At 42.1% G+C, this 22,776-nt stretch overlaps 1 protein-coding gene across 1 annotated transcript in view; it reads left to right on the forward strand.

Moving 5' to 3' along the window:
• The first annotated feature begins 256 nt into the window (after positions 1-256).
• Positions 257-22,776, forward strand: part of LOC125304617 (bone morphogenetic protein 1-like) — a 55,038-nt gene continuing 32,518 nt past the window's right edge. The window contains 7 exon segments of the mRNA XM_048259031.1: positions 257-436; positions 8,318-8,407; positions 12,038-12,160; positions 13,283-13,400; positions 16,327-16,350; positions 16,352-16,500; positions 17,952-18,057. Of these exon segments, the coding sequence (XP_048114988.1) occupies positions 295-436; positions 8,318-8,407; positions 12,038-12,160; positions 13,283-13,400; positions 16,327-16,350; positions 16,352-16,500; positions 17,952-18,057 (752 nt within the window). The 5' untranslated portion in view covers positions 257-294.

Genomic DNA, 22,776 nt, shown 5'->3' on the forward strand with positions numbered 1-22,776 from the left:
ACCACTTTATTGTCGGCAACATTACTAAGGCAAACTTTTTCATAGGGAATACCGGGTGTAGGCCTATATGTTCCATAATCAATGCGCTCTGCTAAGTTTGTATGCTCTGTTGTTGGCCCGAGTCCCGGGTATGTGAGCGAATCACCGCCTCCGAATAAAGATAAAGAGGCAACGCTCAGTTGTAAAACCCGCCCTCCCCAGAGTTCCCATTCCTGCTAAGTCCTCCCCCAATTCCACTTCTCCGTTGCCTGAGAAATGTTAGTTTGACACATCCACTCACCCCATCCCAGAAGTATGGGTCTGCTAAGGAGGTGGTCAATTCTGCTATCAAGTCTTCCTGTGTTACTGACGATTGCACTGGAGGTGGAGACGAGTTACTCTGTTGACCCCGCAGAAACAGCAAACACAATCAACTACAAGGACCCATGCAAAGCTGGTAATGTTAACTCATCATCCTCATCGTTGTGTCTCTCAAAAGACATCCCACACAAATTTACGCGTTTTTTCGTCCTCCTGTTTAGTGTCGTGCATCTTCCTCCATCAACAGGTTGATGACGGACACAGGATTTGGATAGGCTATGTTGAAAAGCCATTTCAACTGTGGCAGTCGGAGTACAATTTCATAGCAACAGGTTTCTGAAACTTGCCACGTACGTAAAGCAGCGTAAAATATTGTTGCCATGCGTATAAACCATCTTAAGAGACGTCGTTGTCTACCCAAACACCTCAACAGTTGAAAACTCTCGACCACACATGCTGTGAACCTCAGGCGTGTCTATTGTATGGGACAGACAACTGGCAAATGTATAGACACTGGAAATAAAAGAGGGCTTTGTTCAACTCAAACGATCTGATTCATAAATGTCTTTTGACGCTATTGTTCGATTTTGGCAATGTGCCGGTGAAATAACTTCTTAGATGTCCACAACGTTATGCCTTTGTAGGCTAGGCTATACTGACGACGTTTCCAAAGCACATCATAATAATCTTAATCTAAATCTTAATTTGTCTATTTGGTGTCGCCACCCATCAACTCCTCGGCACTGTTTTGAATGGACAGTAATTCTACAATAGCAAAAACACTTCCAGATTTGTCAGACTTGAGGGGTGTCTTTTGTCATTATTAAATGTCAATGTTGTGATTTCAGTAGAATATCAAAATGAGGAGACCATCTGTCTTTTTGATATTTTATGTTTTAATATATTTTTTAAATAACACTAAACATATTCATCCCACTGTAGCAAGACGCACAATTGTCGGATTTGTGTAGTGTGTGTGTGTGTGTGTCTTTCAAGGAAGAGACATTGCGCCTTCGCAGGTCCCCACGGGTAAGATTTTTTTCTCTTTTTAATCTTCGCCTCCTACTGCGGGCATGCACAGTAGTCAGCAGAGGCCTCATTCCTCTGGCTCACTCGGCGAGGCGTTATTGAGGCCGTATCAAATAAAAAAACAGTGGGGAGCCTCTGAAGTGACGCTGGCGATGATGTGCGCGCAGGTGGGGACTAGATTTACAGCGTCCCGGTGGCGCACTATCAAAGCCCTGCTGCCGCGAATGTGTGAATGAGAAATCTCCAGTATCATGATGTAATATTTTCCACCTCAGGAGTGAGAAGTTGAGCAATTCTGTGTTAGCACGTCAGATTGATCTTGGCTGGGTGCTGTGTCTGTGGGGATTATTTTAAACAGAAACAAGCGTGGGTTAAAAACATTTCAGAACGACTATAGACGCCTGGCTGCTTGCAGATCCTGGAAATGGATTCTGGTTCCATATTATTTAATTGATGATATTTTTGCCCTAAGGCCTTCTCCAGATCAAAATATGATCAAAAATGCTGGCAGATCCTGAGAAGATCCAAGCCTTAGCCAACACTTAAAGCCTGCATCCTTTTGAGACCTTTCATATAGCTGTACTATAATTTATGATCTATTGTTTATTGCATAATTGATTCAGTAAAGATTCAAGGAGTTTCTTTTGGGAACCAACCTCCATGTAGTAAGTAATAGTGAAATATAGCTATGTTTCTATGTGGCTATAGTCCTGTATAGTCTAATCCTGTATAGTTTTGAAGATGGCTAGATGGCCTTTTGTCAGGCTCACAACACAAGCTAAAACAGGACAGCACTGAGACACACAGGAGAATAACACGAGATGAGACAGGACAGCACTGAGACACACAGGAGAATAACACAAGATGAGACAGGACAGCACTGAGACACACAGGAGAATAACACAAGATGAGACAGGACAGCACTGAGACACACAGGAGAATAACACGAGATGAGACAGGACAGCACTGAGACACACAGGAGAGGTTTCCTCCGGTCGGTAGCCTGGACCACAGAGCTGCACCTGTAATCGATTTAGTGGTTTAAAATCTAAACAGCATTGTCCTGACCAAAATCGAGTGAGATTGAGAGGCTTTCCTATAAGCCGATGTTCCCCTCCTACTCTCCTGCCCTGTCCCTAATGACGGAGGCAGATGTAAGGACGGAGATCCTGCGGTGTGGGGAGCGGCTCCCTGCCGCCCTTCTGGCACTTTCTAATGAAGCAGAAGGCGGCTGCGGCTCACTGGGCTCCAGTTCAGAGCTTCCTTGGTAATATAATTATGGAGTTTCTTCTCCCTCTCATCACAGCAGCTGGTTGTCTCTCTCTCTCTCTCTCTCTCTCTCTCTCTCTCTCTCTGTGATGTGTGTGTGTGTGTGTGTGTGTGTGTGTGTGTGTGTGTGTATGTGTGTGTGTTAAGGCCTTGTTGTATGGACAGTAGTCAGGCTTACTGCATACAATATGCTGCTGTGGAATTATACCCTCCACAACCTAATTATACACCTGAACAAACTCTGTTACTTTTGGGAGACTGTAGCTTTGGATTTTGGGGGGGCAAGTGGACTGCAGCGACTCTCTGTGTTGTGAGGGGGCAGTTGTTTGAGCAAAGCCTCTGGTCATGAATTAGGGCAGAATGCTGAGTCATGAATTAGGCCAGAATGCTGACTCATGAATTAGACCAGAATGCTGACTCATGAATTAGGCCAGAATGCTGACTTTATTCGCTCTGACCTCCACAGATGCAAAAGGTTGAATAACAGTGTTTGAAAGCTTGAAATGTGATTATGAAATGAAAATGAAATGAAAATGAAATGTTTTGCAAGGCTGAAACTAATTTGTTAAGCCTTGCATAATATTTTGATAGGCTGAGGAAAAAAAAATCTAATCTCTGTAGCATTCTTTTTACAGTGAGTTCTATCAAAACATTTGATAGATAGATAGATAATTTATTGATCCCCAAGGGGAAATTCAAACATTTCCAGAGTTTCAAATTTGACACTGTTCTCCTCATGCATTAGGTCTGTTTTGTAGTTTTGAATCCTTGGTGGTGGGGATGGTGATCTCAAAACTAGCACTATACATTGGGTAAAAATCGGAATATTTGAAACATGTTGAAAAGGTGTTAAATCTTTATTTTGAAACTTTTGCAGAAGTACATTTGCATTTGCACTGGCGGCTATGAGTTGATGATCAGGTCCCTTGCCACAGGTGCACTAATCAAGCACCATGCAGTCTGCATTCATAATCTAGGTGCTTGATTTTATTAACCTGTGGCAAAGGACCTGATGAAACCATGAATATGATCATTTGTTATTCCATTTCTTATACATTATTAGTCGGCTATTCCACGTGACAGAACAAGTCTATATCGGTTAGGGATGTCACACATGAAACAATGCTGCAGAAACACAAAAATATGATTTTGATATAAGTAGGCTATCATTTCAGTTGCTGTTGATATCTATTGCACAATGCAAAATAATTTAAAGTAATCTAGTTGCAGTCTTGTAATTAGTGACCCTGCAAGATCCCAAGTCATTGCAAAATCATAGTCTGTGACTTAAAACTCTATGACTTGTGCTTAGATGTGAGAGGGTCTGAGACTGTAGACATTCAAGACTGTAGACATTTTTTTTTCCAAATCTTTGCAAAGTCTGTCAGTGTAAGGAGGGCTTTAGTGATATCAACAGCACAGATGCTCCCACAATGCTAGTTTTCTTCATAGTACAGGACATCATGGCATAAAGAGGACTTGGTTGATATTTACCTCCCCCACCACCACCTCTTCCCCTAGCTTGCACACAAGGTCACAAATAGATTCTAAAAAGTTGATACGTGAAACAGGTGCACAGGGAACATCTGAACTTAACATTTCCTTTCATTTCATTTATCAAGGTCGGAAAATGACTGCTGGTCGGATTCAAACCCAGGTCCTGCGTGGGCAGGGGGACTGGCCATCTTGTCCCATTGGTCCCTGTGAGCTCTTGGTCCCGAATGTCAAGTCACTTTATTTATATAGCACATTTAAAAACAACAGGAGTTGACCCAAAGTGCTTTACATGGCAAAAGAGGTTGGGCAAAACAGTTAAAACATAGAAAAGGGCCCAGGGATACAGAGGTCTGACTAACGAAATGTATAAAATAAGTAAGAAGAAAAACAATATTACATGAGTAGAATTAGAAGTAGTACAATTTCAACAAAGATTAGATCAATAACATAGATACAATAAAATAAAATAAAATGGAGAAAACAGGTAAAATAGAGTAAACAGTAAAATAAAAATTCAAACAAAGTTAAAAGCAATAAATAAGTCAAATAAAAGATAAATAAAGTAAGTGGTATGTAAAATAAAGTAAAAACAGGTTTAAAAAAGAGTGAGCCATTTTAGCAGTGGGAAAAGGAGGACATACACACAAACACAGGGGGGTGGTAGTAACGGTTGTTAAAAGTGAGAAAAGGTACATTTTTAAATTACACTTACAACTGGCAAGAGCTTTAAAAACATGACATTTTCAAATCAATTCTGAATTTAACACAAAGCCAGTGCAGCTGAGCCAGGACTGGTGTGATGTGCTCTCTCTTTTTAGTACCAGTAAGCAATCTGGCCACTGCATTCTGAACCATCTGTAATTTATGAATGTTGGATTGGGTCAGACCTGTGTATAAAATATTGCAATAATCGAGTCTGGAGGTAATTAAAGCATCTATATGAATTTCAAGATCATTCTGAGATAATAAAAAAAAAGACTTGAGATGAGCTATTACTCTAAGTTGATAAAAAACACTTCTGACCCCACTATTGATTTGTTTATTAAAATTTAGAGAGCTATCCAGCATGACACCAAGATTTCTAACCACGGAGTGTACATTGTTTGAGGGGGGGGCAAATATGATTACTTCGGTTTTGCTGTCGTTGAGTTGTAAGAAATTGCAGTCCATCCAAGATTTAATGTCATTGAGGCAGCTATGCAGTTTGTTTAATAAACATGGGATCTGAGGAGCAACTGGGAGATAGATCTGGGTATCATCAGCGTAGCAGTGGTATTGGAGATAGATCTGAGTATCATCAACGTAGCAGTGGTATTGGAGATAGATCTGGGTATCATCAGCGTAGCAGATCTGGGTATCATCAGCGTAACAGTGGTATTGGAGACAGATCTGGGTATCATCAAGCGTAGCAGATCTGGGTATCATCAGCGTAACAGTGGTATTGGATACCATATTTATCAAAGATGGAACTGAGGGGCAACATGTATAGAGAGAAGAGGAGGGGGCCAAGGATTGAACTTTGGGGACCCCACATTTCATAGCAGATGAAGATGAATGATTTCCCAATTTAACTGAAAAAGTCCTGTCTTTGAGGTATGAGGTGAACCAGGTTAGTACAGTGCCCTGCAGACCAACTCTATGTTCCAGCCTGCGCAGCAAGATATCATGGTCAATGGTGTCAAATGCAGCACTAAGATCTAATAAAACTAAAATGGCACAGGAACCAGAGTCAGTGCAGAGCAGAATGTCGTTGTACACTTTCAGTAGGGCAGATTCAGTGCTGTGGAGCTTTACAACCAGATGGGCCCTTGGGCCCTGTGGGTTCTTCTATTTTTAATGGCATGTGGCATCCTTTTGACCCGATTTTTTTTTGTTTGTCTATTTAGCCTACGATTGTGAGCTAATCATTTGTGATGCATACTTACTTTAACAATGTAAATGGAATATGTGTGAGTGTGTGTGTGCTTGGGTTTATGTGTTGTGTGTGTGTGTGTGTGTGTGTGTGTGTGTGTGTGTGTGTGTGTGTGTGTGTGTATTCTGAGTGTGCTGTGTCCACGAGGCCCTTCACGTCTTGTCCTGTGCTCATTACCGCGCTGGAGAGCCGGGCGTCACCCAGCAGGACGTCTCTGAGAGGAGACGTGGGAAAGACCTGCGCACTGGGAATGTTCAACAACCATCTTATACACTCTCTGATCTCTCTCTCTCCCCCTCTCTCTGTGAATGAGTGAGTGTGTGTGTGTTTCTCTCTCTCTCTTTCTCTCTCTCTCTCTGTCTTTCTCTCTGAGTGAATGAGTGAGTGTGAGTGTGTGTGTGTGTCTCTCTTTCTCTCTCTCTGAGTGAATGAGTGTGTGTGTGTGTGTGTGTGTGTGTGTGTGTGTGTGTGTGTCTGTGTGTGTGCGTGCGTGCATGTGTGTGTGTGTGTGTCAGAGGCTTCTTGCATGGCTTAAAAGCCTCTTAAAGCTTAAAATGCCTTAAAAGTTAGGCCCGACAAGGCCCGAGCCCGACAGAAATCAGCCCGAGCCCGAGACTGACAGCTTTTTAAAAGTCCGAACCCGTTTACAGCCTGGCATTATTCAAATGTTCGCACACACGCAGCTCTTTTGCCTTTTGTCAAGAATGAGTCATTTATACATTTTTTAACATCATTTATTCATGACTAACGTAGGCTAGGCCACTTGGAAGTTGGAACAAAGAAATAAAATAGCCTAAGTCCTCTGTAACATCATAACATCTCAACACTCTGAAGTTTGCGGGAACCCTCCCATACGCAGCCCTGACATAGTTCTTGCGCCAGCTCTTCAAACCCCTCGCCATTTACGATATTAAAAGGCCTAATGTCTTTACAGCGAAAGCTGACACACTTGTTCTCTGTAATCATTTGTTTCACCTTTGCAGGGTTGGGTTTTGTTGCTGTAACAAACGATGTGATTGTAGGTTGATCCCGGGCGCTGGCAGGTGTGGACAAGCTTTGATCAACACGCCTTATCGGCGACGAATTCCCTATCGTTCTGCAGAATGTTGCATCCTTCGGATTTCACATAGGCTAACCCACTGGCTCTTTATTCTCATTATGCACATGCCAAAACTTTTCCACACCTCAGACTTTGCTTTCTTTGCCGGTTCAACTAAAACGTGATTGCCAGAGGCCAGCCTCCGTTTCACCTCCTCAGAGTCAGCATCCATTTTTGCATCTTTCTCGCAGCTAATCGAAACGCATCACCTGACCACTCATTTAGCCTACCGCGCATGCCAGAGCGCAAGCCCAAGCCTGGCCCGAGCCCACGTGAAATGATAGAAATTAAGCCCGAACCCGTCAAATCCCGTCGGGTTCGGGCAAACGTCTTCAGCTCTAATACATGTACTGTACTTACAATATGTATTTCAAATTAAAAAATATATATTTTGCAATAAAATTTGTATCTTATTAGGTTGAGGAAAATGGCTTAGTATTTTGTATCAAAATATTTTATTTGCATGTATTATATATCCTTGACGAAAGGTTAGCATTGAAATGGAAAGTTTACATGATATCATTTTAATAGTAAAATTGAAAACAGTTAAAAGGAAGCATGTTTGACGCAAATGTTCACCTCTGTTCAAAGACTGAAAGAACACACCTGTCATTATGTCAACCACAATGCACTGATAGCTGAAAGAGAAACAGGAAGTGACAGCCGCCATCATAGGCCAATCATTGCAACTGCATTGCACGGTTTCTATGGTAGCCTCTATAGAGTTGCCCATAGGCAAGGCAAGTTTATCTAGATCAATTCATGTACATTGTCCTTTCAACGTCCAAGTCCATTTTTTCTTTTTATGTGGTTACAGTACATCCTCATAAGGACACACTTAAGAATGGTGAATGGGAAATGGACTGGATTTTGAGCTTTTCAACCGCTACGAGCACACTTTTCAAACTACGCTTATATACTATATGAGCAATCTCAAACTGATTTATATATACGCTTATACACTATATGAGCACTCTCAATCGGATTTATATATACGCTTATACTATATGAGCACTCTCAAACAGATTTACAATTTTATCCCTGAACTTCACCCACTCACCCACACAATCATATACTGATGGTGGAGGCTGGGACTGTGTACCCATCTCAGAGCGAAAGAGCACAACAATTACAGTAATGAGGGGCATGATGCTAATGGCTCTGTGTGTGTGTGTGTGTGTGTGTGTGTGTCTGTGTGTGTCCTCTTTTAGCTGCCTTTTTGGGTGACATTGCACTCGATGAAGAAGACCTGCGTATGTTTAGGGTGGAAGGTCGCCTGATGATCAACCATACTCAGTCAGGTAAGACACACACAGACACACACACACACACACACACACACATACACGCACATCTGCCCCTGATGGTAGACCACTCACACCCATGTAGGCTTGCAAAATTCTGGGAATTTTCAAAGTTGGAAACTTTCTATAGGAATTAACGGGAATTAATGGGAATAAACTGGAAATTTTTAATATTTGAAGTTAGTCTATAACATGGAACTTAAATGTATTTTTAAAAAAATCATCTTGCAACATAATATTGATTAGAAATGTAATGCCAGAGGAATTACAGTAGTGGATGGAAAGCTGCTGGCTTAATGTTGGTGGGAGATTCCTGAAAAAACAAACATTGAATCAATTAATCTTTGGGTCCATACAAACCCTTGTCCCAAAAAACCTTGTGTGTCAAGGCGTTCTTGAGATATAACACTCAAGGTGTTTTTGACCTTGACATTTGATCTTTGACCTCCAACATCAATTCACTTCGTCTTTGAGTCCATACAAACACTCATACCAAATTTCGGGCATGTATGTCAAGGCATTCTTGAGATATCGTGCTCAGTGTATTCATGGACTTGACCTTTGACTTTTGACCTTCAACATCAACTCACTTCATCTTTGAGTCCATACAAACACTTAATAATTATGCGCATATATATTAATAATGCGCAAAGCATGTGATATGCCTGTGACTTTTATTTTGACACACGGGAAACACTTAAACAGGATATGTAGTTCAGGATGAGCCAGATTGTATGCTAAGAAGCTGAGACAGTTGGATTCACAGGTGACACCTGTGCCAGTGTTCTGATTAGCCAAGGAACTACTCTGACAGCTTAACGAGCGCAGCTGGCTTTAGGCCATTATGACATCACAGCCATTGAAGTCTATGGGGGAAAAATTAGCTTTTTGACATTTTTAATCCCCTATTTCTCAAAAAGTATAAACTTTTCAAAAAATCTGAAATCTGAATTCCAGACCTACACAACAGTTATTTCAAAATGTCTGTACGATAAGCGGTTAGAGCCACATTCATTTTTGAAAAGGTAAAAAAAAGGTTATAATAATAAGAAGCCAGGGGATTTTAAGATAGTGGATTCCATCAACTATAACAACCTGATCTAATGCAAATTCAGTTAAATTTCTACCCTGCACACATGTCAACCACATGCACACAGCAATCAGCAAATAGCTACTAGACATATAGGAAACCTATGGTGCGTTCATGCACATGGGAAATACATTTTTCCCAGTGAAGACGTGATTGTGAATGTCATCTCATGAGGGAATAACTGGTGGGAAACTGGGGAAATTTGGGAAACAGAATTGCCCAGTTGTGGGCTTGTCATTACTTGTTGACGGCTGATAACCAAATATGTTTGTAACAAGTCAACATCAGTCAGTGTTCACTTCTGCCGTTTTGGCCTGCTAACTTAAGCTGCTAATAAAAAATAAAAACAGACTGGAGACAGTGCTGATTGAGTTAATGGAAGTTTAGGAGAAGTAGGGTAATTCAGAAAATAATGGATGACAATGGTTAATGATGACAACAATGATGGTGGTGACGACTGATGATGATGATGAGGATGATGATAGCATGATTGACAGTCAAACCACACAACATTTTGTTCTTTGTTGTTGCTGGTTAGATAGTTGACTGCAGATCTATTAGATAGACTGTCGGCTCCTGAATGTTGGAATGTGTGGAACCTGGTGGAATGTGTGGAACCTGGTGGAATGTGTGGAACCTGGTGGAATGTGTGTTGGCCTTAGTGTTCTAGTCGTTAATCTTAACTCTCTCACTGAGCTATTCTGTGGGTTAACTGCCAGAGCAAAGTGTGAACATACATGCACAAATACACACACACACACACACACACACACACACACACACACACACACACATATACACACACAAACACACATACACACACACACATATATATATACACACACACACACACACACACACACACACACACATATATATACACACACACACACACACACATATATACACATATACACACACACACACACACACACACACACACACACACACACACATACACACACACACACACACACACACATACACACACACACACACACACACACACATATATACACACACACACACACACACACATATATATACACACACACACACACACATACATATATACACACACACACACATTATATACATAGATATACCTGAGAGGTAGGTATTATATTCCTAGTGCTATAGGGTAAGGTATTTCCCACAATGGCCAAGCAAAATCCAAGCCTATTTACCATCAAAAACAAATCACCAAAAAATTTTCCACCAACAGAACAGCCGTCGAGAGCAATTCACTGGGGTTATTATATCTCAATTAGGCACCTATTGGATCAGTCATGCTGCTGCAGGCACTTTGATTGGATTTCATTTCCCAAGTGCAATCATTGGCCAAAAAGACAGAACCCTCTCATCAATATGGCATTTATACCCATTGAATTGACAAAACTTTCTGACTGACACTTAAAGATAGACAGACAGACAGACAGACAGACTTTACTGGCCACAGAGGAAAATTGTTTTCACAGTCTGTACAGAGCCTCACAAGCGTTCATACATACTGTACACATAACATTGACCCCAACCAACCCTGCTTGCAGAAAACTGCCTTTTTCACAGCTTGTCCTTTGCATGTGTGTGTCTGACTGTTGCATAGGATTGAATGTTCTCCATCCCCATTAAATATGCAATTTTATTATGTCGTTTTTCGACAGACAGACAGACGTCCGACCACTACTAGTACCACTACTAGTACCGACCACTACTAGTACTACTAGACTAGTTCTGCTCAAAGCGTCACTGTGCCTCGTTCCAGTGGGACATTCCAGTTGAAAACAAAGTAATCAAACAAACTCATTTTGTCGCTGACACTCGCTTGCGTCACATGCAGTTGGGGCACTGTGTCAGGCATTGGTCCATGCTGCTTTGGTTTGTGCCGAGGTGGCCTTCCTGTTTGCACTAGTGATGGAGAGGTGGCGTTCCTGTTTGCACTAGTGATGGAGAGGTGGCGTTCCTGTTTGCACTAGTGATGGAGAGATGGCGTTCCTGTTTGCAGTAGTGATGGAGAGGTGAGAGGTGGCATTCCTGTTTGCACTAGTGATGGAGAGATGGCGTTCCTGTTTGCACTAGTGATGGAGAGGTGGCGTTCCTGTTTGCACTAGTGATGGAGAGGTGGTGTTCCTGTTTGCAGTAGTCATGGAGAGGTGGCGTTCCTGTTTGCACTAGTGATGGAGAGGTGATGGATGGAGAGGTGAGAGGGCATGGCCCTGTTTGCACTAGTGATGGAGGAGGTGGTGTTCCTGTTTGCAGTAGTCATGGAGAGGTGGCGCCCTGTTTGCACTGATGGAGAGGTTGCATTAGTGATGGAGAGGTGGCCTTCTTGTTTGCAGTATTGATGGAGAGGTGGCGTTCCTGTTTGCAGTAGTGATGGAGAGGTGAGAGGTGGCGTTCCTGTTTGCACTAGTGATGGAGAGGTGGCGTTCCTGTTTGCACTAGTGATGGAGAGGTGAGAGGTGGCGTTCCTGTTTGCACTAGTGATGGAGAGGTGGCGTTCCTGTTTGCAGTAGTGATGGGGCTGTCTGTTGCAGGAAACGAGTCGGTCGGTGGTTACTGGATCAAAAAGGCCGGGCGACAGAGGGCGGCGACAGCCAGGCCAGAGAGGGTGTGGCCAGATGCTGTCATTCCATATGTCATCAGCGGAAACTTCAGTGGTATGGTCTCACACACACACACACACACACACACACACTCTCACACAAACACTCATTTCTCATTCAAACACACTATAAATATTCTATATAAACAGTAGTATGACCTACTTGTAAACATTACATTTTATTAACAACAAATGTTTTTCCACAAACAATGAATGTTAAAAGTACTATCCATAGAACAAATAATTTGATTTGATTTATTTTATCTTTCATTTTGTGGAACATAATGGGGATCCCTTCATTGTTCATTGAATGCTTTGTTTTAACCACTTGAGGGACTCCATTTTGAGGATGGCGCTGGATGTTGACCTCCCAATCCTGACCCCCTGTGTCAGCCACACAGGCAGACAGCAGTCGTTCAAAAGCAAAACGTTTTGTTCTGTTTTGCTACAATTTCTAGTTTGAACAACATGATTGGTCACATTGATGTGCAACATGCTTTCGAGGTAATAGCATCATTGTCCCATGTGGCGAGTATGTGCTATCAGCATCAACATGCAACATGCCGTATTACACAGGCAGAGAGCCCAACAGATCCACCTAAAGTCATGTACAGATATAGCCTGGCTAACGTCAGACCTAATCTCATTGAGATAGGGTCTGGGAACTAGACATTCATTTTCTTGTATTTGAAACGTGGTTTACGAATGCCCAGAGCCGTTTATTGGGCGCTACGAATGTCTATCAAATGCATATGTACGTAGCTCATAACGGCTTCGGTGTGTCGTCATCGTCTTGCTGCCCTCCCTCCGTTCTGTGACTGGTTCCTTCGTCGAGGTGAAAACGAAGTCCATAGAATCCAGGCTGCCTAGCAGCGTGAAAAATAGCGCGCGCAAGGCAGCATGGGAAAACCCAGGCTAGTACAGATAACAGACAGGAATGAAAACCTATATTTGCTTAGAAAACAAAACCTATATATATTTACATCGATTTCATCAGGCTCAGAAATAATAGAAATGAAAGCAAACACTGAGCCTCTCAGAGCACTTGCACGAGCAACAGGGTGTTATGTGCACCACTGTTTTCGTTGAATCTTTGCAACATTTTGAAGACTATAGGCCGTGATGCTCATGGGAAGTGATGTCACATGGCCCCTTTGTCTGTCTCTCCCTGGTGCAGGCAGCCAGAGGGCCATCTTCAAGCAGGCCATGCGTCACTGGGAGAAACACACGTGCGTGGCCTTCATCGAGAGGAGCACGGAGGAAAGCTACATCGTCTTCACGTACCTGCCCTGTGGGTGAGCGCACAGGGACAATGCAGGGGGACACTCATCTCCTGTCATCCTCTCGTCCTCTCTCTCTCTCTCTCTTTTTACATTTCTAACACTCACTCTTTCTGTCCCTCTGTTACTCATGCTTTCACCCTTTCCACCCCTTTCCTCGTCTCTCTTTTTCTCCCTTTTTCTCTCTTACATGGAACAGCACAGAGGAAGTGCGGTAGAGGAAGTGTGAATGTCTAGCGGTGCTTTTGGTAAACACTGAATAGATTGTAAAGAGAAGAGGAATCTTATCAAATGGATAGGTCTGGTCCTTCGCTATAATTGGTTTAGCCATGTTTAAAACTGTTTTAAATATTCTGCTGTGACATAGCTGTTTCAATAGAAATAGTAACAGCACATTACATATATTGCTTTTTTAGATACAGTGCTATTTCACTACATCCACTATCAATGCAATGCTTTACTATCACTGCAGCAAACTAAAACCTATACCAGGGGTGTAGTGGTAAAATAAGAGGTAGCATGTCCGTTAGCATAGCTCATAGCATCCCCAGCATAGCTCATAGCATGTCCGTTAGCATAGCTCATAGCATGTCTGTTAGCATAGCTCATAGCATGTCCGTTAGCAGGTGAAAAATACTAAAAATACTGAAGAAGCAAAGTTTGCTAAACAAAACATGTGTCACTGCCAGAGTGTGGGGTCACTGATGCTGCTTTGCGATTGTTGGACTTTTATTTTGACAAAATGTCGTCATTATGTCTTCCACATTCATGAAAGGTTGGATATGAATGTTGAGTCATGTCTCATGAAACAGTCATGAATGCTTTATGTGCAGTGTATGACAGCTGCTATAATGTTATGAACTCACCTGTCAAGTAAAGTGTTACCGAAAAAAACAAATGCATTCCCAATGTATAGGCCAGGGATGTAGTGGAGGCTAAACGCAAGTAAACAGTTTATCCTCCTCTGAAATTTCAGAAATAGAGTTTATCCACCTCTTATTAGAGTTTATCCACCTCTCAAAAGAGTTTATTCACCAATTCGAACTTTTAACATTAAAAAATCACACATATTATCCGCATTCACAGTATGTTCCTCAACACTCTAGGAACCATTTATACCATTGGTATTGTTATGAACATTGGACAATAACCTCCACCATCATCAAACATTTTTTGAATGCCTTTTTTAAAAATCAGATACCGCATGGCGCAGTCCACCTCACTGTGATCACAGAATTCATAGTTTACCCACCTCTTATTTTATACTACACCCCTGCTAACGGACATGCTATGAGCTATGCTAACAGACATGCTATGAGCTATGCTAACGGACATGCTATGAGCTATGCTAACGGACATGCTATGAGCTATGCTGCACCACGCATACACCGCATGAATAAGACACATGTATCATGAAACAGTCATGAATGCTTTATGTGCAGTTTATAACAGCTGCTATGAATGTGTTATGAACTCACCCGTCAAGTGTTACCATTTTTTCTTATTCATGCGGTGTATGCGTGGTGCAACTAATATAATAGGAAATTACTGTATATTACCATTCGGTCTTTGCCTAAGGCACCCTTTCAGTGGATGCATGTTTGTTCTTGTCCTTGTCTTTTTCTTGCCCCTTTTACCACCTCAAACATACATTTCACTAGTTCATGTTACGAAATTTGCATAAAGAGAATGCAATAGTAGGTGTTTTGGCGAGGTCTCTGGACAGGGTCCTCCTCTTAGGTTGGTAGTCCACTCTGCACAGCGAAAGCTGAAACTCTTAAATGCGTGCTCAGATGCAAGCTCAGAGGCATGTTCACTCATTTGGGGTCACTTAGAAATGTCCCTGTTTTCCATGAAAACATAAAATGAGAATGGAACATGACAAATAGTAACTGATAAAGTTATAATGAATAATAATAACACAATTTTAAATACCGGTAATGAAATAAATCTCATGAAATCATCTTCATGTAATAATATAATAATTGTGTCCTTTGCTTTCATCAAAGAATCCTTTGTTTGCTTTTTTTGAAGACAAAGACATTTCGGTAACACTTTACTTGACAGGTGAGTTCATAACACATTCATAGCAGCTGTCATAAACTGCACATAAAGCATTCATGACTGTTTCATGAGACATGACTCAACATTCATATCAAACCTTTCATGAATGTGGAAGACATAATGACGACATTTTGTCAAAATAAAAGTCCAAAAATCGCAAAGCAGCATCAGTGACCCCACACTCTGGTAGTGACACATGTTTTGTTTAGCAAACTTTCTTCAGTATTTTTAGATTATTTTTGAAATGTTTCATGTGTATTCAGGAGAACAACTCTATAAGCATTTAAGCTGCATGTGTTGCTGTGGAGGTAGCCATTATCAACACAAGATTCATCATTTCCGTCCTTTCAGAGCAATCAGTCCCCTCTTAAAATGTTGATTTCACATGACTTGTTCTCATTCACACATTTCCTGGAGCTGATGATTTGATTATAGGCTACTAACTAGAATGACATTTGCTAATAATTTGTGGGTTTTTTGTGACAGCATTTTATATTAATAAAACCTCTTTGCAATGAATTACTGGTAATTCACGGTGCACACTATGCACAATAATCTAAAGGCAATGTGAATTGGCACCTCAAAAGCTGAAGTAGCAAAGTTTGAGAAACACAAAATTGTGTCACTGCCAAAACGTTTGGCCATGACTGTATACTGAAATGCACAATAGAAACATCATGGCTTAGAAATATTCTTAAAAAAAGTGTTAAATGGTTTTAAAAACCAAACTTCCAAAGCCTATAATCGTTCCCCAGTCTCGAGTATTGCATTGATGTGTGGTGTGTGTTTGGGTGACTCCTGCCAGGTGGTGTGTGATGTGTGTTTGGGTGACTCCTGCCAGGTGGTGTGTGATGTGTGTTTGGGTGACTCCTGCCAGGTGCTGCTCGTACGTGGGGAAGCGGGGGGCCCCAGGCCATCTCCATTGGAAAAAACTGTGATAAGTTCGGCATCGTGGTGCACGAGCTGGGTCATGTCATCGGCTTCTGGCACGAACACACACGTCCAGATCGAGATGAGCACGTAGCCATCTTCAGAGACAACATCCAGCAAGGTACGTGGTGCAGTACTGTGCATTATAACTGTACATATCACAAGATAAGAGTCTGAGATCAAAACAACCCATTAAAAATGCATTCTCTGTTGGGATAGTGATGATCGCGATTGGGATGCGTTTTCTTTTATCTCATATGAATTGCACAATCTTCGTTCATAGTCTAATTTATATTATTTCTCTTATCATGGATTTATTTCCACTGAACAAAGTGTATTCTGTATGAGTTCTATACGGAACATGTCTTTAACCTTTCCAATATGGGACGGTTCTGAATTTGACTGAACGGTTGGCAGCCATGCATGTCTCAGACATCATGTGAACTGCTCAGATAGATATTTTCAAGCCAAGCGCATGCCTTATGATGGGTGATGAGGTTGGATTTGAGCACATGGCTTTACTGGATGAGCTGTAGGAGCCTGTGTCATTGGCTTGTCCAGTCTCTCCTCCTCTCCATCTGGGACAGTGTGTAGATAGATAGGCTACTGGGGTCAACTCCTCCAAGCTGAGTTGTCAGCTGACACACCAGCTAGAAAAAAATTGGCTGTTGTTGTCTGTTGTTTGGGCATTCATTTGTAGAGGATGTATGCTTGTATACCCTTTGTCTCTGTCTCTGTTGTTTGGGCATTCAGGATGAATATACATACTGTAGAGGATGTAGGGTTACTGTATACTCAATATGAAGATACATAGAGGATGTAGGGTTACTGTATACTCAATATGAAGATGCACACTGTAGAGGATGTAGGCTTACTGTATACTCAATATGAAGATGCACACTGTAGAGGATGTAGGCCTGGCCTACTGTATACTAATGTCTCATATGTGTTGTGTTCTGTATAAATCAAAGTGCACAGAGAATGTACACTCTTTTGCAAATTAATTGAAACAAAATGTGAAGGAGGCGACATGGTCCATTTCTCCCAAACAAAGAAAATTATGGTCATTTTACCCCCCCGGTAACCTGTTTCCCCTTGATTTGCACAAGTTTTTGTGGTTCACTTATGTGAATCACATTGAATTGCCTCTGTGTATGAAATCTGCTCTAGAAATGAGCTTGCCTTACCTTGCGCTGCCTGCGGTGAAACATATGGTCAATGTGATCTCCTAATGATGTATGTGTTTAATGTGATCTCCTAATGATGTATGTGTTTAATGTGATCTAATGATGTATGTGTTTAATGTGATCTAATGGTGTATGTGTTTAATGTGATCTCCTAAATGCTGCATGTGTTTAATGTGATCTAATGATGTACGTGTTTAATGTGATCTCCTAATGCTGTATGTGTTTAATGTGATCTAATGATGTATGTGTTTAATGTGATCTCCTAATGATATATGTGTTTAATGTGACCTAATGATGTGTGTGTTTAATGTTATGTATGTGTTTAATGTTATGTATGTGTTTAATGTGATCTCCTAAATGTGTTTTTGTCTTCTGGGTGTATCAGGTCAGGAGTACAACTTCCTGAAGATGGAGCCTGGTGAGGTGGACTCGCTCGGAGAAACCTACGACTTCGACAGCATCATGCACTATGCCAGGAACACCTTTTCCAGGTATGTGTGCAGGTTAGAGGTGGAACAGAATATCCAGAAGATGGTGATGTATCACAAGGTTTTCAATGGTTTCTGTGATAATGTCACACTAGCACCATAAATATATGTATGAATGACATGATTTATTCACAGGCATTGCAATGCAATTTGTGTTGTTTTGTTATGTAAAACGGCATCCCTTTTCTTGTACGCCTGCAAGGGGGTGCCTGTACGCCTGTGATTCCCACCCCTAGCGAGACAAGTGGCATTTGCTCTTGGAGTCGTTTTCTCTCTAGTAAACCTTCGGCCCAGATCTCAGGTAATGTAGATAAGCTAAATTAGACCAGGTTGTAGCATAACACTCTGTAAAGCGCCATGAGACATGTGTAATGTTTTGGTGCTCTATAAGTGAAATTAAATTGAAACTGAAATGGAAAATAGCCAACCTCAATTTAAAGGGACGAAATTGTTTTTCAGGCTCCAGACATTTTTTTCTTTCATACCAAAAAATGTCTCTTTTGAAAGTAAAGGTTGTTGATCCCTGTCTTAGACTCACCTTGCCAAAAAATGTCTTTTGAAAGTAAAGGTTGTTGACCCCTGTCTTTAAATGTCTCTTTTGAAAGTAAAGATTGTTGACCCCTGTCTTTGAAAGCAAAGGTTGTCACATGGGTGTCAGAGGCTTTTTGAAAGTGGGTGGAACAGTTGAGCGGGATGGGTTGGGGGACGGGGGGGTGTTGGGAGTCCTCCACCAGAAAAAAAACTGACTAGAACCAGACGCAATTTCCTGAATTCTGGTACATTTTAACAGGTTGTTAGCTTCTATCTAACATAGTGAAGCCTTTGATTCAATGACTAATTCGGAACCAGCTTTAATAACCTCATGATGTAGGCAGGAGCTTCGGGAGGATTCCCGGAGTGCCATTAACGTTTTGGGCTAATCTGAATATCGTGAGCTTAAAGATTGTTTCTGAAGTTCCTTTGCTGGGCCCTCGTGGCACTTCAGCAGATCCTTACTCGCAGTAGCAAAAACTGTTCACTAATGTTAGCAATGTTTTATTGACTTAAACACGGATTTAACGTTACCTAGCACCGCTGTAATCAAAACGAGAAGGCTTTCGCAAGTGTTTTGAGGTCTGTGTAATCTTCCAACGGCTACCTCAGGATTGTAGCATTTGTAATCAAGTGGAATGGATTTTACATGGACTTTGGAGATATTATACAAACAGTTTTAAAACAGCACTGATATTTTGTTCTGTCTTCCACATTCATGAAAGGTTTGGTATGAATGTTGAGTCATGTCTCATGAAACCGTCATGAATGCTTTATGTTGCAGTTTATGACAGCTGCTATGAATGTGTTATGAACTCACCCGTCAAGTGTTGGCAGTTTTTTGATCCCTGTTGACCCACAGAGGTACACTTTCAGCTTTAGGTCTATTTTGGTATATGCAGCTGTTGATCAGTGGAAGGCTGCTTCCTGTGTGTGTGTGTGTGTGTGTGTGTGTGTGTATGTGTGTGTGTCTGTTTTTGCACATGACTGAGCATAATTGCCACTCTGCTATTTGGACCAGCATACTGCCTTTGTGCTGTGCTCTCCATTGGTCTGCTGTGGCCAGAGTCCAGGCACACTGACGGAACAGAAGAAAATTAAAGCTGCACTCTCATACCTGAGTAGACTCAGGCACCACTGGGATAGTTTGTGCTATTCTGAAGACATCTAGAGCTCCATCGGAGACTGACAGAGGATTAAATGCCCCTCAATTTCACTTACCCATCCTGTTCAGCTGAGAGTTGAGAGCTTATTTCAAAGCCACTTTGAACCGCAGTGTTTGGTGTTTGTGCAAGAGCATACAGATGACAGATGAAAGGCTCATTCAGCATGCCCAGATTGGATGTGAATATGCTGTGAGGGACTGGAAAGCTGAGGGTGGTCTACTACAATGGATTTCTGGCTCTCATTTTCCAGGTAATTAAACCAATAAAAAAGAGCAGAGTAATTATCAGGCTAATACCTTGTTGGATGATGAGTGGCGGATGACAGGGAGCCTCTTTATGTTGCCGTGGAGCTTCTCCCACATGCTCCATCAAGGGCACTCAGGTCTGCTGACCAATTCCGCCCTGGAGTCCCACCGTCAAGGTTAAAGAGCAGGGGGGTCATTCCACGTCAATTCAACCAGGGCCCACGCACTTAGGTCTCAAAAAAAAGAGGCCGAACAAAATTGACATCCCCCTCCCCCTGTAAAACTTGCTGTATCTTGGAAAGTTTTGATCTTACATAAAGGTAATTTTACAGTGTGTCTCCTGGGTAACATAGGTACACCTGGTAATTTTTTCAGAATTTTTTTAAAACCTTGACCGTGGGTCCAGTGCGTGGGCCCTGGTTGAATTGACGTGGAATGACCCAGGGGCGATCGGGCCTTTGAGGTACTTGGCCCTAAACTCTGGAATGAGCTGCCACTGCATATAAGGCTGAGTCCTTCTTTGCTTGTTCTAAATAACATCTTATAACACTTTTACTCCCTGGCTTTTAACTCAGTATAAGCTTATTCTATTTTATTTTCTATTTTATTTTAAATTACTTTTATTATATTACATACAGAGATGGATTACTGCACGGGCATTCTGGGCCCAAGGGGTCAGGGGGCTCTGAAGCCCAAGTCTTTTCATTAAATCACTGCCTCGATATCTACACATCAGGATGTAGGCTATGAATCTGATTGAATTAAAGTATTGGCCATCCCCAAAATGCACCAGAATACAGGAAATCACATCAAACAAATTAAAAATGTTCTGGGGGAGGACCCCCAAACCCCCCCTCCTACATATGCGACAATTACATCTGGGCCCAGGGGCCGGAAAGTTCATAATTCATCCATGATTACAGAACTTACTGCTTTCATTTATGTTTGTTTTATTCCACTGCTTGGTTGAATTTCCCATTGTCCTACGTAATTTAGAATGACCATTAACCGTATGTTATTTGCACACCTACGAAGTAGATCCATTTTGTTGGCACGTCACACTTGTATATTAATTCATTAACTCGTTGTGAAGTTTAAATTAACTGTCACGTTGCATCCGAGCTGTAAAATGCAGACAATCAGAACATAGCAACATTGTAGCATATGACTGAGGTGGCTTTTAGCTAGATGGATGACAGCAGGCTAAGTAAAATGTTTCAAAGCTAAAGTTCATCAGAATCTTGGGATACGCCCGCTTGACAACGGGAGAGATAGAACTACCGACTGGCCTTTGGTCGTAGCAACCATCCATTTAGAACTTTTAACGGCAGTTTGTCCTGCAAGTTGAGAAATTAGTTGATATGTGTCGGAAGAAAGTAGTTCTACAAACAAGAGAGTTTTAGCGATTAAAACGGTTAAATTGTAACAGGAAATGAACACAATGCAAGTGACAACAGTGGAATAAGCGGGATAATGGACTCCACGGTGGTCTGTTCACAGAAGTTACGCACTTACGAGGTTTAAACGGCCCTCCGCTTCGTGTTGGGGCCGTTTTACAACCTCGACGGCGCATTCATTTCTGTGAACTGACCACCATGTTGTCCATTATCCCTTACTTACTGCTCCCTCTGCTCTTGTGAGTTCTGTCTGTTATTTGTACAAACGTCTGTGTTATTGTTTGACGCCTGATCATTACTAGAGAACCAGAACTAGATGCAGTGGTGCATCTGTGTGGCGTTGGAACTGGAGAAACTAGAACCAAGGGCTTTAGGAACGTTGTGTCAGTGTACTATTCGACAGTAGAACCAGAACCAAGGGCTTTGGGATGTGGTGTGTGTCTGTGCTTAGTGGGGTGGCGTGTCTGTGCTTAGTGGAGTGGTGTATGTGTATGTGTCTGCTTAGTGGGGTGGGGTGTGTGTGTCTGTGCTTTGTGGAGTAGTGTGTGTGTCTGTGCGTTATGGGGTGGCGTGTGTGTCTGTGCTTAGTGGAGTGGTGTGTGTGTGTCTGTGCTTAGTGGAGTGGTGTGTGTGTGTCTGTGCTTAGTGGAGTGGTGTGTGTGTGTCTGCTTTGTGGGGTGGTGTGTGTGTGTCTGTGCTTAGTGGAGTGGCGTGTGTGTGTCTGTGCTTAGTGGAGTGGCGTGTGTGTGTCTGTGCTTAGTGGAGTGGTGTGTGTGTGTCTGTGCTTTGTGGAGTAGTGTGTGTGTGTCTGTGCTTAGTGGAGTGGTGTGTGTGTGTCTGCTTAGTGGGTGGTGTGTGTGTGTGGAGGAGGAGAGGGCTCCTTACTCATACTCTACTCGCCTGCTGTATGCTGCCCTGCCAGCCTCCCTACCTCTCTGGCCCTGGGCCTTTGCTTTCTTGTTGTTTTTTCTTTCTCTCTCTCTCTCTCTCTCTCTCTCACACTCTCTCTCTCTCTCTCTATTGTTGTGCGTGTGTCAGTCCATAAAAAGCTTTTATTCTTGCCGCCAGTGCTTTTCTTTTTGTGTTCAGCTTTTTTCCATGGTTGAAAGCGCCGGACTCATGTGAGAGGTGCCGATTCAACACATCCTGAGCCGCTGCACTGATAACGGAACATGGAACACGGAACACGGAACATTCCCCATCTGGTCTTACAACCCAGACATCACTCCAGGGCCACATGCAGGGAGGGAAATTGCAGCATAACTTTGACATTTAAAAGAAGGAAAAGACTGAGGGCTTGAGAGACAAATTGTGTGTGTGTGTGTGTGTGTGTGTGTGAGAGAGAGAGAGAGAGAGGAGAGAGTTTGTAACACTGTATTATGT

The sequence above is a fragment of the Alosa alosa genome, chromosome 12 (genome assembly GCF_017589495.1).
Source record: "Alosa alosa isolate M-15738 ecotype Scorff River chromosome 12, AALO_Geno_1.1, whole genome shotgun sequence".
Taxonomy (NCBI): domain Eukaryota; kingdom Metazoa; phylum Chordata; class Actinopteri; order Clupeiformes; family Clupeidae; genus Alosa; species Alosa alosa.